Consider the following 20,568-nt stretch of genomic DNA (forward strand, 5'->3'; position numbering starts at 1 on the left):
GCTTTGAAAAAGGCTATATGGAACTGGCTATATGCAATCTTCAGATTTCAGAGACTGTCTGCCTATGAGTATCAGTTTCTGGAGAACAATAGTGGGAAAAATTAATGACTTTAGGTCCTTCTGTATGGACTTTCTAGAGTTATTCAGTTGGTTGTAGTTGGGAGATACAATGCTGGATTAGATGGACCTTTACTACGGTTCAGCAGGACTCTTATGTTTCTTAATCATGTACCACAGTATGTTTTTTATTGAAATCTATGTTTGTAAAATTAGTTGAAATCCACATTAGAAAAAAAGAAGGTACAAATTGAATGGACTAGTTTATATAGTCAGATGTATTTAATTATTGCAAGATGTACTGATGGCTTATGCATTTGAATGGGATATAGATTAAATATAAGATATAAAAAATTACTATTATCTCAAGCAGAGTGCTTTTCAGTAATATTAGTTCATATATTCAGCTGTAGGCCATCAAGAACAATGAAACTAGGTTATTATCTTAGGTTTTCATAGAATTGCTATGTGTAAGGAATTTACAAGAGGAATTCCTCAATAAGGCTTAAATGTATGATTAAAATTTCAAGATTCCAGTGTCTATCAGAGAAAAACTTAATTGTTATCCAGGCAAAATACATGGATATAGAACACCTCATGATTTTATAAAACAGAGTTCAGTCCCTGTGACTTTGAATGAGGTTTAAAACTGCAATGAAATTTTAAAGGTATAAGGAGACACAGGTAATGCTAATATTACAATGTGGATTTATTATATTTATATACAGTATTTACCTTCCTCTAAGAAATACAGGGCGATATACATAATTCTGTCATCTTTGATTCATTGTATCCTCACAACATCCCTGTGAGGTTTGAATTTTGAACCTTGATTTCCCTAGTCTTATTCAACATCCTAACCACTGTAGTATATTCTTATTAGTCTCAATATGAGATATTGAAAGAAAAATAAATTGGGCTAGAGTTGTCTAGAATCTAAAAATATCTTTACATTAGAATGAAATATTTATAATGCCATGGGGCAGAATTTTCCTCTAATCAAGGTTGAGTAATGAGGATAGATAAAAATGATTGGACCTATACTTTTTTACCACATCCCCAGACACTTACTAACTACAAACAGTTTTCCAGCATATAAAGTCTTCCTTTCCTTCTTTGTATGACAGTAGAACCATACAAATATTCCTGTTTAGTCAACAGAAGTCACCTGGAATGTGAACACTTGCCAATGTGATCTAGACTAATTCTGCTGGAACCTATCCAGCATTCACTTTGGATGTTTTAATAAGTGTTCAACTTATTAATTTAATTATTACATTTACATCACCCCTTTTTTCCATCATAGAGGAACTCCAAAGGATTATATCTGTTGGTTTTCCATTTAGTCATTACATGGGTCTATCTGGCAAAGCTACAGTACATTGTGGGTCTTCAGAACAAACCCTGGAATATGAAATAACTTTTTACAAATACTAAATACACTCCTCTATGAATATCCCTCTTCACATTTAAAAACCAATACTTGGCAACCATCTTAACCAACCAACAATAATGAAGTCAATGTATACGGGTTTGGGGGAAAGGATATCCATTTTTTATTTTTTTCACTCATAATTTATTTACAAATACACATTATAACTTTTATATACATTGCACATTTACATGGTAGAAAAGTACAAAACTATATATTTAAATGAATTTATATTTAACTTGTCATGTTTGAAAATATAAAATTGCCTCAGAAAAAAAAGTATTATGAAAAGCAAGAAACTTGAACTGATAAAGCTTTGATATAATATTCTGTTAACATTTTGAATGTGAAACAAAAATAATGTTTAAAAAATGGAACCGCAGGACCATCTGCGAGGACAGACCTAATAAAACATTGACGCTCATGACAATGTATTTTCATTTTTCTTCTTTTTCTTAAAAAAAAATAATGCTTTCTTTACATTTAGCCACATAGCAACTAAAAAAAAAAAACCTTCATAATCCGATCTTTGGGTTTGGATTCTCATAGTACAATATAAATGTTCAGGACTGAGATCCCATTAGTACATGATACAATCAGAGAACATAACCAGGGAAAGAGGTTTTGTTAAAAGATTTCCCTCATTCCACCCCAAATATATACTTAAGTCAGTTTACAGCGCCTTTTGGTCAGTCAAGATTCCTTGTAAACAAATATCCAAGGGATCATGGATTTATGTACAGAATTGGCAAGACGGAAAGACAATAAATAAAAATGTAACTGACATGCAAAGTTTTGTTAAAATGGAAAAGAGTTAACATTGGCAGAAATAAGGAGCTGAAAATTGTACTTGGGGAGGGGGGTTAAGCTCTAAGGAATGGATTTATAGTTTACAAGAAAAAAAAGCTTTACTTTACAAGCAAGAGACCTCACAATAAATAACACAGCGCATCCCATAACGATTACATTTCTTCAAAAAAAAAAAAAGGTGTACAGTCGATCAGACTTCTTTAATGTATAAATTATAAAACATGACACAGTATAAATAAATGTCTACAAGATTCAACTATATGTATACTTCTTTCTTCCCCAAATAAATAAGCATACACTTATGTACAGTATGGACATTATAATTCTTGCCCAATGGCTATTCCAAAAGTGATGGAAATTTTACCACTCTAGAATGGAAGATATAGGAAAGCTGTAGTCCTGGTCATCATCTTCATCCTCTTCCTCAGGATCTTCATTGATGGCTAGATAGGAGAATACAGGGGAGCTCTTGTTTAAATACGGATGACAAAGCGCAGAAGCAGGTCTGTGCATGTTTTCAAAGCCCCCTGCATAGCCAAAATAGGATGTGGCATTTGTTTTAAAGCGTAGATTGCAGTGAGATGCACTTTGGCACCTGTGGTTATGCAATAAAGTTGGTTGTGGGTTTTGGTTTTTTTTGTATGTATGTGTAAGGTGTGTGTTACATAATCTATGAAGTCATAACTGCAGCAAGTTCTGAAGACTCAATGGCTCAGGTTTATTTGGCAGATTCCTGAAATTAGATAAAAAGTGCTCTTGTGTTCTAGGTTTTTAAACTGCTGTTGAGTCCTTCATTCAGAGACCACTGTGAGCGGACAGCAGCCCACATGGTTAAGGGTTAAGCTAGTTTGGGGAGGGTTGAGGTGAGGGAGCAATTAGGTTGTAGCCAAGTGTTAATAAAGCAGGCAGCAAAGCACACTCAAGCAAACAATATTAACGGAAGGCAAGAAACAGCTAGGAAGATGCATTTAGGCAACCTTCTGATGTTACACAGACCCTTCCCTAAAAAGAGAAAGGACTCCCAAACATTTGCTGTCGCTTCTCATCAAGTGCAAGACTTCTGCATAATACATAAATCTTTCTATATATGATCTCATTTATGCATAGTTTTCTTTCCTGTTTAATAAAGGTTTCCATCCTCACCTATTCTAAGGATTTCTGTTTGTTTGCCTTCAGAAGATTAAAGTTCCTGCAAGGTTAAAAATCTCACTTACAGTTGCAAGATCCTGGGTGCTTTACTTCCAATAGCACACCCAGGGAACAGGCTGCTTCCTTCATTGCACACTCACTTGGATAAGTGGTGTTATCACTGGCACAGACAGCTTCGTCTGATTTGCTTTCTGGACATAGCTCATCACAAAGGGCACACCGTCCTCTGCCCACTTTGAAATCCCACAAGCATTTCTTTCCAGTGCTGCATTGGATGTCTTCACAAGATTTGGCCTCTAGAAAGGGTTTTCATTAAAAGGAAAAAGGGAAGAGATCAGGGTTAAAAGAGAAAAAGGAAAACAATGCTCTCAAAAATGTTGTAGGGTGGTGACCCCCGCCCCAAAAGAGTTAGTGCGGGCAAAGGTGGAGAATTTGAATTACCACCAAGTGTTGGGGTAGAGGATAAGGTCATGGGTGCTACTAGGAAAAGCTGCTTGTGAAGGTGGTTGAATTCTTCAGCTGAAAGACAAAGCTACTGTGATTGCAATCTCTGTGGACAACACTTGATGTGTTGCAGAAATGGTGCCCAACTTCAAGACAAGGTGCCTATGACCAGTATAGCAGAAAAAATATTACAAACACCTCTTCCTATTCCCTGCTAGTACTAATAGCATTATCTGGATTCAGTCCTAGTCATGCTTGGTGTAGGATCAGCAGAATTAGTGGGACTTAAGTGTGTATGACTAAGACTATCATTCAATAGCACTTGGGTGGGTTTCCCATGAACCATAAAATTCAGCATATTTCACACCCTGAAGTTGGAGAAAGACCTCTGATTTCAGAAATGTTGAGAATCCTCTCCTACTGCTCATTAGCCTCAAAGGTTGATTCTTTTCAACACTGGAAAGTCAAATCTTGGAAAATCCAGATTTAAATAGGAACAAAAGGAAGGTTGCCTAGGTTGAGGCTTTGCCAGATAGGGCTGGGTATTCATTGCAGCAAAGTCCTCTTAGCCTCAAGTGGACATGTGGACATGTAATCCAAGTGGACATGTAATCTATGCTGGCTTGGATGATGTAAATTTATTCCTTCCTATTAATTTCAGTTGGAGAGAATTCTTTTAAAAAATGGCTGGAAAGGACAGGGGAGATCTTTAAAAATCTGCTCCTTTATTTCTGTCCTAGTGGCAGTAATAATGAAACAAATATTTCTCAGAGGTGTCAACATCAGAGTTCTCAAGGTGGATGGATGGATGGGGTGCGCTTTATTATTATCAATAATAATGATATTACTATTACCTTTTGCTATTCCGAAAGGCTCTCAAGACCTGGTTATGTGATCAGGCTTGGAGTTCCCAGGGAACTGGAGACCTGTTTAGATGGCTCCATTGCCGAGGGGGCCATTTTTATTCCCCCTCCCCTATGGGTTGTATCTTGGTTTTTATGATATTTATTAATGTGGTTTTATATTTTTCATGTTGTTTTTATATTTGTTTTTTTATCTGATTGTTGTATACTGCCCAGAGTCACTTTTGGTGAGATGGGCAGCTATATTAATTTTCTAAATAAATAAACTGATAGGAAACAATGTATTGGGTTTTCCTGACATGTGCACAGAAAAAGCCTACTGCTCAGAGAATCCAGATTCAATGAGTCTAAAGGCAGGAATAATCCTAAAAGTTGAAATAGCTTGTCTACTCTCTCCTGATGCTCTCTTTGTTTTGGGGTATGTGTGTGTGTGTGTGTGTGTGTGTGTGAGAGAGAGAGAGAGAGAGAGAGAGAGAGAGAGAGAGAGAGAGAGAGAGAGAGAGAGAATGAGACACGAAGACAGAGATCTATAGCAAACTTGGAGCTTAACATTTCTTGATTCTCCAGAACCACTTTAATGTGAAGGGCTGACATTGAGCTGTAACAGCACAGCATTCATACATGCAAATACTTAAAAAAATGGCATACACATGGCCCATGACTTCACTGTTACTTTTTGACCTAAGAAAGGGCTTAGGAGATAGGGAGCTGACCTGTTTATTTTCCCATTCTTCAGCATTTGTCACCTAAGCCAGTGTCACTGAACACAATAAAAGTTATGTTTCAGCAGACATTTAGAATTTTGTCTACATGATTCCCCATGTAATATTGCTCTTCTACTGTAAGAGTCCCCACCCAAGCTGCTAGTCAGAGGGAGAGCTCTCTGCATTGCATAGTATAGTAAGTGCTGTGCTCAGGAATTCTGTACTTTTTCTGGATGTCAGTGCACCGCATAACAGAACAGAGTTTTTAAGTGAAAGGCATGTGGTAGGACGAATGGGGAAGAAATGCTTTGCTTCTTTTTCTTGGGAAAATGCGCTGTTAAATAGCCTATTTTTATCAAAGATGAGATGTCCTAGATGTACTGGCTAGAGTCCTTCCCAGTCTGGTGCCTTCCAATTATGTCTAGACAGCACCTCTCCAAAATCCCAGGGGCCATAGAGATTGGGATTTCTGGAAACGGCCATCCCAAGACCTTCAAGGGTTGGATTAGGGGATCCAAAGAAGTGGATGGCATGCTTAGCAGGTATCACATTATATAACAAGCCATTTATAACATCTGGAGGAGTTTCTGTATCTGTCATGTACCAAGGGGGTCAGATAAAAGAAATCAGGATTTTATATCCCACTGAAGTGTTTAGTTAAGAAAGAGTGTGTTATGAACAATCTGGTGAATGGCTACTGAGTTCACCTCATTGCATTGAAATCTCACAAACTGTACCTCAGATATTTGTATCTTTGGGCCTCTCAGTTTATATATATATATATATACTCTTTCTGAGAATACCATTTGATGCAACAAACATGAATGCAAGAATACATGGGTTACTACAAATTTAACACTTTGGTTGTTTTTGAATTCAAAACAAGAATGAAAAATTGCAGTAAATGGACAGATTAGCCTTTTAAAAAACAGCCTATAAAGTCATCCTATTAACTTTAGTAGTACTAACCTGGAATCAACGATTTAAGACTTATAGCTATAAAAGCATAACTATTTTGGAATACTAGACATGATTTATCAATATGCAGCATTTTAAAAAGTTGGTTATTTAAATGGGGAAGTTAGGCATATGTTTAAATCTGTCCCCTCAAAACCAAAGGAACATAGAGGCATGTTAGAGCAGAGATGACAACTCTGAGCCTGTGTCTTTCTTGCAGACTACTGAACCCCTGGGAGTCTTGTTTATTTGCTTATTCCCAAATTATCAGTCATCAGTTAGGGTTTACTGCCTCCTTGCTTCTAATGGTGAGGAGAACAATAATCTTCATTAGGGCACTGGGAGGAAATAGGCTGCATGTGTGTGTCTGTGTGTGTGAATATGCATGTTCACATCACTGTTAGATGTGGTCCTCAGGAATATTCCATTTGAATCCCCAGGGCTTCATGTGGCCCCTAAAAGCTTTGAATGTAGCCTTTAGAACCCATGTAATAGTTGTTGCTGAACTTTAATATTTAATGGGACAGGAGATTACACACCTGGGGAACAATTATATTAATGGTACGATATTAAATCACGCAGCATTTACTCTTCTGATGGTACTGCTTACTTTATGGAATGTCTTTTCTGGCTTGGCATAGCATTCAAAGGACAAGTAAACTATTCTACAGCCCTGTTTTAGAGGAATCAAGTCTTAATCCAAATGTAATTGTAACGTTTCTGATCTTTTATTGGAAATATGATTTTATTTAATTATTTTCTATTTTATCAATTTATAAGCCACTTCAAGATGCTGACACTGTTTTGAAGAGCCGTGGGTTATGTTTGATCATTATTTTAGTATTTGCAGATGTCCTTTATATACATGACCTGTTATTTATTATTTTTAAGGGAGAAAAGTGGTTTTGGATCAATGTAATGTGTGTTCCCTAAAAATTCTTGCTTAGCAAAATGTTTCCATTGGAATCCAGTTGAACTGAATCCTGAAGCCATGTGGTCAAAAACTGTCTTCAAAGACTTGGTATTCACAAGTATCACAGATTCCAGTGGAATCAAGGCCAAAGACTGGTCTTCAATAATTGTCAACTGGACTTGGTAGAAAGTTTTCTTGACTAAATTCTATTCTTCTGGATCTGAGCAGTACATTCCTATGAGTTTTTAAAATATAATTTTGTATATAATAGCATTTTTCCCCAGCAAGGAAATGGTTCTGATGTGGTAGATGTGGAATGGAATGTTTTATGCAAGAGCTGCGCCAAGTTGTTTTTCTATTTTAATAATTTGGAGTCAAAACTAGCAATTTTTGAAAATGTCTACTTTTTCTTATCATTTTTGCCTCCTACTATTTATTAGCAGATATTTTAACTCAACTTCTACTTTTTTCCTTATTCCTAAATTAGTTAGCCAATCAGAGATTGTGTAATAGTACCCCTGCTCTATCTGGCCTGTAGGCTTTGAGTGGTAGGCTTAACTGAAGGCAAGTAAGAGAAATTCAGGATAAATGACAGCAATCAAAGTAAAACTCTTTACAAAGACCCAGAACTTTAAACATTTTTGGTGTTGGCAAATATATTATCATAAATTAAAAACAGATATTATTAAATATAGAAGTAAATCATATGCAGATTTATAAATATGAAATGAATAACCTGATTTGAGTATTACTACTTAAAACAGAGTATTTCTACCTACCAGCGTCAATACAAATTATGCACAAAACACCCCTGTCAAGTAGCACTGAACTAGAATTTTTAAAAACTGAGCTATTTCATTCATTTCTGGAAAATAGCTGAAATATTTCCAAACCAACCCTGATATATCACTGAGATCATGATCCATTTCCAATCCTTTGGGTAAACATCTGGAACTGACTTGCTCACCTAACCCAACTTCTTCTTATCCGTTCATTTGTGTTTTATTGCTGCTCTATCAACAGCAATAAGAGAACCAAAAAAGTGTGTGTGGGGTGGAGTGTTTGTCATTCCTGGTCTAATGCTTGTATACTGCTCTGGCTACATTAAAGAATGGCTGAAAATATGAACTATTAGGCTATATAGAGAATAAGGGAAGGGAGGTAAAACATCAGACTTACCAGATTCTGTTATTACAGCCCATCTCAATCAAATATAGTTCTAGCCTTCCTGTGGAGTCAGTTTTCTGGTCTGGGCTATTAGTGGGGCTGATATCAATCTCAAAAGTCTTATTGTACTTTACCTCCCTTCCTTCTTATACACCAAGGAACTGGGGAGGCATTTCTCTGAGTAGCTTCAGAATGTTATTTAGATTTCCAGGGCTTAAAGAAGGTTTCAGCCCTGATTGCCCAGGTAGTGATTTTTGCATATTTCAGTCAAGGTCATCTCCTTTGCTTTCTATAGACCCTTAATATTAGCTTCTTAATGTTATTAAGAATTTATTGGCTGCCCAACTCCAGTGACTTTGAGCAGTATACAAAACTAGGGAAAACATATTAGAGGGAAACATTACGAATTTTCAAAATTTGTATTGTTTAAAGTTGGAAATATGGATTTAATCACTAACTCAGGACTGGGGATTTTGTGGCCTTCCAAAATTGACTAAACAATGTTTCCCAGCAGTCCTAGTCAGCATGATTAATGCTAAGGGATTCTGAGAATTGTAGTTTAGTTATGTTATCCTAGATATTGCTAAAGACACCACCACCCTCTCTTTTGTTTTAAGTAGACTGCATTCTGCCTTGAATGCCACCCAATTAAAGAGAAATGCTAATGGATCAATCTATGTTCGGTAAATAAAAGTAATTGTGATATATCTGTAATTTATTGTCTATAGTCTGAGATAGGTACATAGAATTCATTACAACTTTTGGTAATTTACACATCCAGGCAGTTCTCTTGGCAACAGTATGGACGTGGTTTTCCATACATAGAAATGGGTTGAAATCAGATCTCTGTCAACTCACTAACCAAATCTCTCCCTCTCTGTTTTAATTCCTCATTTTTAAACTGGAAAAAATATTTTACAGGACAGCATGTGGGCCAACCACCAAAACAAACAAAAGAACCCCTATATAAGTAGTATGACTTTTCCACTTCCCTGAGCTGCTGCAAATAAGAGACTGAGCTAGAATCAGGACATTTCTAATTTCAAACTTGCCTCTGGTTTTCATTCAGTAAGGGGCTTTTAGTAAATTATCGTCTCCAATTTGGTAAGATAATAACACCAATAGAATTTATAGCACAAGATGGACCTCCAGATGTGGCTGAATCACAACTTCCAGCAGCCCTAACCAGCCCAGTCAATATGGAAGAAGCTGGAAACTGAGCTCATCAACATCTGGAGGGCCACATCTTGCCTAATCCTCATGCATAATTCTCTGATGAACTGCCCCTATTATCACTGCCACATTTTGAACACCGGGAAGCACTATAGAAATATATTGTTGTCGTCATCATCCCCTCTATTTTTTTTAACAACATCAATTAAATAAGATTACTTTGGGCAAAGGAAATTTCTCTTAAGAGTTTTACTTTATTCTACATTCTTCTGGTTATTAGCACAGACTATAACTAAAACTGTCACTATCTGGTAACATGGCTTTTTCCAGCAAAGCTCTCCAGTTTTGCTCTCCTTCACATAAATTGCCTTGACTTCATCCTTTCACAATATTGTTTGTCAGTTCTCCCTTTCTCCACCTGCCTATCAGATCAAATCACTTGCTCTGAGTGGTTCAACTCCTCCCGCCCCCACCAATTTCTGCTGAGATTAGAAAGTGAAAACAATTGTGGGTAGCAGTTAACATTTTTTGATTCTTAGAAGGCTTGCTTTATCATTAAGCAAAATGAATTAGTTACCTAGATGGATGTATTTTATTGGGAACAATGATGAGATGTTGACAATAAAACTGTAATGAGGTCTGCTCTGCTCTGTACCTACTATTTTTAACCTTTGGAATCTGGCCCTATCCTTAGGTAGTGTGAGTTAATCAGCTCTAGCGGTTGTAAGAGGACAAAGTTGTACTCACAGATGCCTATAAAGTAGCATGGAGAGCAAATAAGCATTGCAATACCACAATGTTTGGTCCATGTTTTGTAACATCTCATGCATGTATGTGAGGGGTGGATCTTGTGTCACAATATTGCAACTTCACCCTTCTGATAAAATTGTTCGATAATGTATACCTCTGACTATACTATGGAGTTTCCTTTATAGCCCTAAGTTACCTTCTGGTGCAATGGGGAAGGTATCTCATTGCTAGTACTGAGATACAATTCAAATCCCAGGTTGCTCAACTTCTGTACAGGTAGTCTCGCTTAATGACCATTTGTTCAGCAACCATTCAAAGTTATGACAGCACTGAACAAATGGTAGTGAACAGCCAGTCATTGAAGTTATGGCTGTTGCAGCAACCCCGCAGTCATGTGATCAAAATTTGGGTGCTTGGCAGCCTGCCTGCATTTACAACTCCAGCTCCCCCCACCCGCCTATCTTCTTCCCCATCTCTGCCCTTTTGGCTGCCTACCCCTGCTGCTCCCAGCTGACTTTTGCCATCTTCTTCCTTCTGCTGCTGACAAGGTGCACTTGGCTGAAGCAGCTGCTGGCCCTTCATGATGAGGCCATGCAAAGCCTCCTCAAGGCATTGTGAGGCCTCCCTCACACTGCATGAAGGTTCCCTGAGACCATGAGAGAGGCCTTCGCAGCATTGCAAAGAACACAGGGCAACCAAAAGGGCAGAGATGTGGGGGGAAATAGGCAGCTGGGGGGAACTGAAGTGGAGGTCAGTGCGGCAGGGCAGGAGAAGTGTGAGGTTCTCCCCTAACAACCACAACTGAGACTACTGGAACTGCCATCACTAAGTGGTGCAGTCACATGATGCTTCACCTAATGACCACTTCACTTAGCGACAGAAATACCGGTCCCAGTTAGGGTTGTTAAGCGAGGACTCCCTGTATGTGGAGTGAAAGGAAGCCAACTTGCCCCTTGGACCAGCCCTACCTTCAAATGCCCCTGGAACCTATGGTTCTCTCATAACATTCTGTCTTCCCTTTCATGATGCCCTCCAGATGTGGGGCAATCTAAGCAACAATTTTAAGAATCAAGGTGAGATCCAGTGGTTCCAAGGGCAAAGAAGTCAGTTATATAAACAGCCAACAACAATTCAGCTTCAGGGAAAAAGAGGCAGTGGGTCTGAACTGCTATGGGATGGTATAAAACAGTCACTTGGATTGAGATGGGCGGCTATAGAAATTGCATAAATAAATAAAATAAAAATAAAATGTAATTTGCCCTTTCATTCTGACTGAAGGCAATCAAGTGCTTTATGTGGCTTCATTCTGGTATGCAAAAAAGATTTGTATCCAGCCATGCCATGTGTTTGAGAGCTTCTAGCAGCCATGCTAAGTCAAGGGTCTTGGAATTTTTGCTGGGGGAGCCTGAAAAGAATAACCAAAATGTTCCTTGAGAACATCAGCCAGGGAAAAACTGAACTAGGTTTGTGCTATGGGGGAGATGGGCTGCATACAAATTTAATAAATAAATAAATAAATAAAAATAAGGATTCCAGATCAGCTGGCAAAGCTTCCCTCCATGGGAGGCATGTATCTCCTCTTATTTTCAAAATAGTGCCGTAATCTGTGCAACTCTCTTATTCCATGGTTACTTACTGATACATTTTCCTTCATAGGCCAGCCCAATGGATCTTCCAAGCAGGCAAGTAGCTTTCCTTAGATGACAGGCACTTGCATATGTTATTCCATCATTCCCACAGAGATACTGTTCAGGTGAGGTTGGCTCGGGGCAAATCCGATTACAGGTCACACAGTTGGCATTATTATTTTGATCAACCACACAGGTGGAACTGCCTGGGCATAAAACATCCCTACATGTCTCTGAAATAAATGGTAAGGAAAACAATATGTGAACATCAGGAGCATCTGGACCATTAGAATAGACCCAAATAGCAAGAACTGAAAAGCTTTAATTAAACTAAGGCAGTGGACTGGCAACCTTGTGAAATTCCATTTAGTTTATACTTTAGTTGCAGCATGGATGACCTAATAATTATAAGGACCTGGACTTGGAATCAGGGATCTACAACCTAGTAACCCTTGTGATCATCCTAGAAAAAGCATTAGGACTTAGCATCTGCCAAGGTGCATGACCTTGAAGAAGCCCATTGCTAATGTCACAATGGCCTTGCCCTTGTCCACTTTGATGTTTCCACTTGCTTCTCACCTACTCCCTAGCCAGCAAGAATGAGAAGTTGTAGCTCCAGCTGCTCCCAGCTGTTCCACAGCATCTGGAAACAATCAGGAAGACCTCTGAGGAAAGGTTCTCATGCTAATAAGTGGCTAGCTCTACCTCCTCCAAACCTAAAACTGGCAGGAGGGGAAATTTTCAAGGCTGCAAGTAGGTGGGAAGGACTCATAGCTCACTGGCAGGACCCCAGTTTGCATTACTAAGTCTACAGATTCATTTCCAACTTTAATAGGAAGAAAAATGGGTCCCTGTACTTTTTGAGAAGTGGTATACAGCTGCAGATGTGTGCTCTTGGCATGTGGTTTTCTTCTCCGGTGTAGTTCAACAATGGACCCACTGCCAGAAGATGCAGTGCAGCCATCAACGTGGATGACTTTAAGGAGGGATTAGGCATAGGGCAGCAAAGGTTATCAGAAAGTACCATCTTGTTGGCTATGGATTATCTCCAATATGGTAGGCAGTTATTTGTAAATGTGATCAGGAGGCTATTATTACTTTCATGTCTTTGCTACTGTGCCTCTGTGAGACATCTGTAGAAACTGAATGCTGGATTAGACAGCCCTTTGGTCTGATGCAGTTTAACTCTACCTACAAGTGAAAAGGTAGCTAATTCATCAAGGAGCAAACTATCTAACATTTTTCCTCGTTTTTTTAAACTTGCAGAAAGTTTATGGTACAACCTAGTCGGTCACCTCAGGATCTACCCGCTTGTTCTGCTGCAGATATATAAGGAAGTTATATAGGAATGATTTTTGGTTGCTTAGTAAAGCCTTTTCCAATCTGGGCATTCTCTAGATGTGCAGACTTCAGCTCCCAGAATACCTCAGCCAGCATGGTATTGCTGAGAATTCTGGGAATTAAAGTCCACACATCTAGGGGGACCAGGTTTGACAAGGCTATGGTAAAATTGCCCATCCATCCTCCATTTTTAGAACATCCCCTTGTGCTGTTATTTTGTGAAACTGAACACAGCTCACAACCTGTTTTCCCTCAGAGTAATCCCACTGGGCCCTATGGTATTTCACCAGAATAAGTGGTTTACAAGCTTTTCCATACATGCTTTCTATCCCTGACTCTATGGTTGAGAAAGCAGGGTTATTGTAAACATACTTTTGCATTTGCCCTGATACTGGATTTCAAGTTCTGGTTGTTCTTTACATCTGGCTTTCAGAAGGGCACACTCATTCTTGTAGGTTTTCCCATCCAAGCCACACACTGGCCCCTTCCATGTGATATTTGAGCAATCTGGAGCACAGACACACCGAGGTTTGTTCTTCTTGTTCATTTTACATTTCTTCCCAGGTCCACAGTCCACATTCTCACAGGTTTCTAAAGAGGAAATGGAAGGGGAATGGAGAGAAAAGGATTGGGCAGGTAGAACACAATCCAAAAACATTGTCTAATAACATCTAAAACTCCCACCACAATTTCACAAACTACAGGCAACACATGAGAATACTGTTGACTCAGAAAATATTATTCTCTCCTTTTCCAGCAAAAACTATAAAATAAAATCAAACACAAAAGCCTTCTATTTTCTGAACAGGATGCTTGCAAGAGACTATGAATATTGCACGAATGCTGTCCACTGTGATGCTGGAGTCCCAAAATAATGACAGAGTGCTCCCTAGAAAATTAGTTTGTTAACTTGCAATGAAGTGATATGCAATTTTACATACAAAAACAGTAGCAACAGTTAAACATTAAAACCTCTCTGAATACACTTTGGCAGGTCATACTTTGCACTAACATAACGTGGTTTGTTTGACTTTGGTTTAGGGTGTTGTACAAACCCAGCTGTTATGAGGTGCAAGCTATGGTTTAGAGCAGTGTTTCTCAACCTTGGCAATTTTAAGCTAGCATGGGGAATTCTGGGAGTTGAAGTCCACACATCTTAAAATTGTCAAGGTTGAGAAACACTGATTTAGAGATTATCATGTTGTGGAAACTCAAGTTTGGTTTGTTCAATAAACTACGCCTTAGCACAGTATGCGAATTCAGTGTTTGAAAAGGTAGAATAGGCTAGCCTCTCATTACACTGATAAATATATGGCAGTGACTAATCCTCATTAAGGAAGCACATATGCCAGTTGAGAGAGAGGCATACCAATGCTGCCTTATTTTTGTTTCAGCTGCCCCCATCCCTGCGCCATCATTCAGTGCAGTAACATCTCTGCTCATTTGGTGTCCCTGACATGAGTTGGGTTTGTTCTCTAACATCCTTCATGCTGAAGGTCACTGGAGCAGAGATTTCTCAAGGTTGCAGGGTGAAAAGCTTTGGCTGCAATCCATAGTTTTTACTTTTAGAGTAATCCTGTTCAAGATACTTGGGCCACCCCAAGTTAAGTGACTTGGGCACTGCATTCCATTGTTCTAACTCTTAGCTTTCTTTAGTACTACCCCACTGGCACCAAGAACACACCAATCATCAACTTCTCATACACACACTATTCTGTGCCTTAATTTCAGCTAGGTCTGGAATCTGTTTTGAATGCTAGTGCATTTAGATAAAGGAAAAAAAGATTCTCTGTTATATCTTCCTCTGGAGGGCAGGGCCCCTGTCCTTATAACAAGCTATCTGGTGCAGTTGGAAGCTGATCCTGTTATGAAGGCTTGTTTTACAGGACATAAAAGCACAGAGATTCTGATTGGGAAAGTCATAAGTACCTGCCTGAGATATAGGACGTCTGAAGAATAACCTGAGTGCAGACAAAATATCTTTCTGTATGAGCATACCAAGAATCAGAATTAGGGAGCAGGTCAAGTCATATGGCTTCCAATCAGTTGAGCCATGGGGCAAAAACATGTACTTTTAAATAGACTTAGTTATAATAAGGAAGAAAAAAGATTCCACTCTAATTACCTTCTAAGTAGTTGAATACATTCTTTGCATGCAAAATCGTGAATACATTCTTTGCATTAGGTGAGAGGAAGGTCTCCTTCAAGTTTGATTCCTGGTATCTACATGGACATGTCTGTGTAGGTTTCTTGATAACAATACATTGTCTTCTTCTGGATAGATTCTGTTCTGTTTTACTTCCCAATCTAGCCTACAGCCTAGTTTTTCAGATCACCTAGTCAGCTAGTGTTACTAGATAAGCTGTTGGAAATTCTAAAAGCCAGTACCATTCATTCCAGATAGACAGGTAATTTAAACGCCTAATAATTAAATTTGACATAATACAGAGTCCTACGTTCTAATAAACCCCTTTATCTGATTACACTTTCTGGTTCCCAGTGAAGAGGAGAAACGCTCAAGGACAGTTTCCAACCCTTCTACGTGATTTTGTATGCTTTATGAACAAGCCTTGGCACTGAAAACAATCTTGCTTATCCTCTTCTTATAGGAGGAGGCAGCAATTCAGCAGTTTAGTTTGACATCTTCAGGGACAGAGACTACATTCCTAATTGTAGAACTAGGGAACATCTGTGACTACCGCCTGTTGTATCTTTGGGGAAATGTTACCAATGTAGAGGCGCGACTAGATTTAATGAACCAAGATGCTTAAATCAGTCTGAAGCAGCTTTCTATCCTCACCTAGGAATTTACAAGCCCTTCTAAAAATCAGATTATTCTTAGCAGCACCCACCTTTGCAGGGGATGCAGTTGGGGGCCCCTCCGCTAAAGATCATCCATTTGAAAAGCACGTGGTCGCTGACATCCTCCTCCGTCCATGAAGTGGTGAGCCTCCCTGTCTTGCAGCACTCTTCCTTACTGAGGCCGTTTTTGTAGAGGACCTGGCAGCGACCGTTCCTGGCTTGCCGCAGCCAGCAATTCCCAGCTAGTGCAGGGAGAGAGAGAGGGAGGGAGAGGGAGAGCCAGCCAGCTCAGTGTCAGTTACCAGTGACCCAGACATAACACGTGCGGGTTTCATTGACTTTTACTAGACTGTTTACTTTTATTTGTCCCGTTTCATAACCTGAAGCTACTCCTCTGAATCAAACGGAAGCGCTGTTTCAACAACTTGATCAAACCAGTTCGACGTCTTGTTATTCCACCTGGGGAAGGGAGACAACTGCGAGCGCTCTCAGAGGGGGAGGGGTTAATTGCGCGTGGCAGGGTCTTGAAATAGATCTGGAGCATCAAAAGTGTGTGTATCTGTGCCTGTGCCTGTGCGTGTGAGAGAGTGACTGTGGTGGACGAACCTGCCTCCCTGTCCATTAGCTGATCTCGTCAACCCAACTCCTCTGTTTATAAACCACCTAAACCGATAAACCACCTAAATAGCAAATAGAAGTTTGCAGGATAAACTTCTGGAAAATTGCACTACAACTGCTCCCACCCCCATTTCTCCCGAGGTGTAGGATTTAGTAATGAGCGCCCGATCCCAGCAAGTATCAGGGACGGCTCTTTCGAAATCTTTAAATTTCGCCTGTTTCCTGAAAAGAAAGGAAAGGAAAGGAAAGGAAAAGAAAAGGAAAAGAAAAGAATGCAGCGTGGGAATGAGCGATCAAACTCTACACACCCCAGCCGCGATTTGCAGATCCACCAATGGGATGACACAGAGGACTTGGATCAGACTAGGTGAGTTGACATGGACTTATGGAGAGAGCAGAAACACATGCACGCTCACAGGCACTTACTGACACCAACAACCTTGTGTCTGTTACTGAAGGAGCCGAGCCAGAAACACTGATCTGACCTGTCGTCCTATTCCTTGAGATAGTCTAGATAATTTTGTTGGGACCAGTTCTTCGTGAATCACCAGTCTGACTTCTCCAACAAATGCAAATCAAATCGAATTTGTTTCTTTACACCACAGAATGCCAGGCAGAACCGACACGGCCCTCACGCCCCAAATCCACCCATGTTAAGGTAGTAGTAGTGGCAGCAGTAGTAATATCAGCAGTACCAAAGGACCTATCAGCTAGGAAAGTCTTTTCATTACTCCTTGCTTAAAACTACAATCATGTACCACAAAAGATAAAACTATGGATAAGATACCACAATAAATTGTGGACATAATGTCACTAACCTCCCTCATATACACTGCAAACCAATATCGGGGTGGAGGAGACTGTTTTCAGTTGCCCATGTGTGGGTTTCGTTCACTGTGCTTTAAACGAAGCTCAAGGGGGCAATCCTTCACTCGCTTACCTGGAAGCAAATTCCACTGAACTGGAGGGGGGACTTATTTCTTCTGGAAAGGCTCGTCTAGACTGGCGTTGCAAGACATGCAACTATGAAACACAGCCCTCCGAAGTTCATTCCCAGAATGACGTGAAACTGGAGGAGGACAAGCAGGGGCACAAAGAAAATTCTCCAAACTTAAAGTCTCTTTCCTTCTCTCTTTCTCTCTCCCCGACCCCGCGCCCGGAATTGTGAGACATAATGCGAAGATTATTTTGCGCCCGTAGGAGGAAGTGGGCTCAGTGATTTTAGAAAGGTAAATACGCGGCTAAATCACGCGCAGGATGGGACCTCCGCGGTGGCCAAACTCGGAAAAGTTCTTAGCTGATGCTGGAAGTTTAGCCAGGCAGCAGCGACGCCAGCTTTTTAGAAAGCTCTTGAGAACTAATGATGGAATAGGTGATTAAGATGATAAAGCTGACGAGAAGAGGGATTCCCTGTCCAGCGAAGCCACCGCCAAACGTGGGTTTTCCTGCTCTCCTGTCTCCGCAATCCCCAAAAGCCCCCAGTGCAAAGCGATCCTAAGCGTGTTTCTTTCAAGTGGGAAGCCCCCGAGAGTTCAGTGGGAAGCCCTGTTTGAGTTTGGGACTGGAGCTTTAAAGGCGTCGGATGGACTGAAGAAGAGCCGTGGAAAGGGAGGAGTAGAGGGACAGACAGAGAGAGAGAGAGAGAGAGAGAGACAGAGGCACATCAGCAGGGAAAGATGTGAATTGTATCTTACCCTGTGCTGTTTGATCTTCTATGAAGTGGCAGAAAAACATCAAGAATAAAACCATGCCCGGAAAGATTCTCTGATTTAACATCCTTAAGTTATTTCCCTCCAGCGAAAGAGACGAACGCAACCCCAAGTGGCAGGAGTCAGACGAGGAAAGAAGAAAGAGCGAGCACGCCCGTCACACAGCCTGCTTGTGATCGCTCTATCTATTGAATGAATGTCAGCCGCTGAATGCAGTCTCTCTTTAAATCGAATGGGGTCTTAGTTCTGCGGTGGGCGGTCTCCTAATGTGTGTGTGTGTGGGGGGGGTTAGGAGAGAAAGGGAGGGAGGGAGGAGGGTGTGTGCGCGCGCGTGTTCGGGTGGTGGGGGGAGATTTAAAAAACTTCGGCGTGAATCCCTTTCCGATTATTTTTCTCCAAAGGTGTGCGCGCACGCGCGCGGGTCTACCCACTGCTTCCACTCACCCCTCCCCCCCCGCTGCTTTGATCAAATCGGCAGGAGAATCGCCGGGGCTTTGGCACCCAGTGGAGCAGGAAGGAAGAAGTGGGTTTGCGCTGCGGCGGCGGGTTTGCGGGAGCTGAGTGTGGGAACCCAAAGCCCAGGCTACGCGCTTAAAGGGGGGTGGAAGAGAAACTCTTCCTCCGCTGCAAGCGAGGCGCCTGGGCGCGCGGGGACGCGAGACGAGACACTTTCCTGCAAGGATTCCCGGGGCTGTTCTCGATTAGCAGCCACCATCCTCACTTCGCTCCTGGGGAAGGGAGAGGCTCGACCCAGGTTATCCCTTCGTGTTTCCCCCTCGCTCTCTCCCAAGTCCCGAGGTCGAGGGTGCTGTGGTACCGTTGCGGAGAGGGCTCCGCGACGGCATCTAAAGCCCGCAGGGACTGGGACGTCCGGCGACCCCCGCCCCTCGTCCGGCGCGGAGTTGTCCCCTGCACTGCCTTTGCCCCTGCGCGCCCGGGCGAACGGGCTCCCTCCCCTTGGCTAGCCTTCGCACCCCGCTCCCCGCCCAAATGTTGTGGCTACTCCTCGTAAATCTCCAACCCTCACACCTCCGAACAGTAGTTAAGTGTCTGGCGCGCCCGCATCTCCCTCTCTGGGACTCGTCAAAAACAAATCAGAGTTTAATGCCCGGTTTAATGTCCCGCGTGTTAGTCTCTTCACTCGAGGGCGTCTGGAGCGGGAGCGGGGAGGCGACGTAGGCGGTCCTTTTCGGCTCAGCATGAAATAATAAGGATCCTCGGCCATTAGGAAGGACGCGCCTGGAGCGGGCCTAATGAACTTTTGCGGCGGTACTCTATTAAGCGCCGTCTGGCAACTCTTCCCTCTTTCAAGAGAGTTGGCGGGCCCGTTTCTCATAACAATTTTTGGCACTGCTGAATGAAACTGAGTAGGCGATATTTCCTTTTATACCAAACGATTACTTAACGGAAAAAAATGGGGCGTGTTGATTCAAGAAGCCGCCTCTTTAAAAACAACAACAATAAAATAGAGGGGGGAGGAGAAGAGGAAGAAGAAGACGACTCCTGCGTGGCCGCCTGCCCCAGAGCCCCTATGCTCCCAGCCGTTACCAACAGGCAACAGACTGCAAATTATGCAGACAAAAATTCTTGCCTATTGGCAGGTCACGGTGCTTTCTTTCTCCTGAAGTCCGCGTGATCCCCCCCTTCCCCTTCCCATTCAACCCGGTCTGCCCCCGCCTTCCTTACTCCAGTCTCCCCAGTCTCTCTCTCCTCACCCCCCTCCAACGCCCGCCTTGCAACTGCAAATAACTCAGTGATAACAGATTTTTTTCCACCAACTGCAGGAGATAGTGCTAATCTTTTAATAAAAGATCTCATTACAATAGGATCTGTCTGGACAGACTATAATAGATCTAGAAATACAGCCGTGCTAATATTAGAAGACAGTTGTTTGGGTGCCTCAGACTGTGCTGTAGTCCTAGCTTTGAAAATGGGCAAGGATCACAACACAATGCCCAGCAGCCACAGTCCCAACCATTCACAACCAGGCTGGTAAATGACTGATCTGTTCTTGTGTTTTTGGGGGGTGGGGTGGGGGTACATTTTGTGTT

At 41.3% G+C, this 20,568-nt stretch overlaps 1 protein-coding gene across 2 annotated transcripts; it reads right to left on the bottom strand.

Moving 5' to 3' along the window:
- Window positions 1-1,575: 1,575 nt before the first annotated feature.
- Window positions 1,576-18,740, bottom strand: FST (follistatin). 2 transcript variants are annotated; one of them, XM_007433875.3, is made up of 6 exons: window positions 18,503-18,740; window positions 16,241-16,432; window positions 13,761-13,979; window positions 12,056-12,280; window positions 3,589-3,744; window positions 1,576-2,742 (listed from the first exon to the last, which is right to left on the bottom strand). In XM_007433875.3, exons 1-6 carry the CDS (start codon window positions 18,582-18,584, stop codon window positions 2,660-2,662), a joined length of 957 nt encoding a protein of 318 aa, XP_007433937.1. In that variant the 5' UTR covers window positions 18,585-18,740; the 3' UTR covers window positions 1,576-2,659. The 2 variants fall into 2 exon arrangements, with proteins under 2 accessions (XP_007433937.1, XP_007433936.1); XM_007433874.3 differs by having other exon boundaries at window positions 1,577-2,742; window positions 3,514-3,744.
- Between the last annotated feature and the right edge of the window lie 1,828 nt (window positions 18,741-20,568).

Source organism: Python bivittatus, unplaced genomic scaffold (genome assembly GCF_059951505.1).
Source record: "Python bivittatus isolate LINGU-HERP-01145 unplaced genomic scaffold, Pbiv_v1 ctg000570_np1212, whole genome shotgun sequence".
Lineage (NCBI taxonomy): Eukaryota > Metazoa > Chordata > Lepidosauria > Squamata > Pythonidae > Python > Python bivittatus.

Bases quoted from the DNA above. Each gene is read 5' to 3' on its own strand.
- FST (XM_007433874.3), bottom strand. From the start codon at position 18,584: ATGTTAAATCAGAGAATCTTTCCGGGCATGGTTTTATTCTTGATGTTT. The intron at 16,433-18,502 runs GTAAGATACAAT...TCCCTGCACTAG, and splicing joins AGAAGATCAAACAGCACAGG to CTGGGAATTGCTGGCTGCGG. The intron at 12,281-13,760 runs GTATGTTTACAA...CATTTATTTCAG, and splicing joins GTATCAGGGCAAATGCAAAA to AGACATGTAGGGATGTTTTA.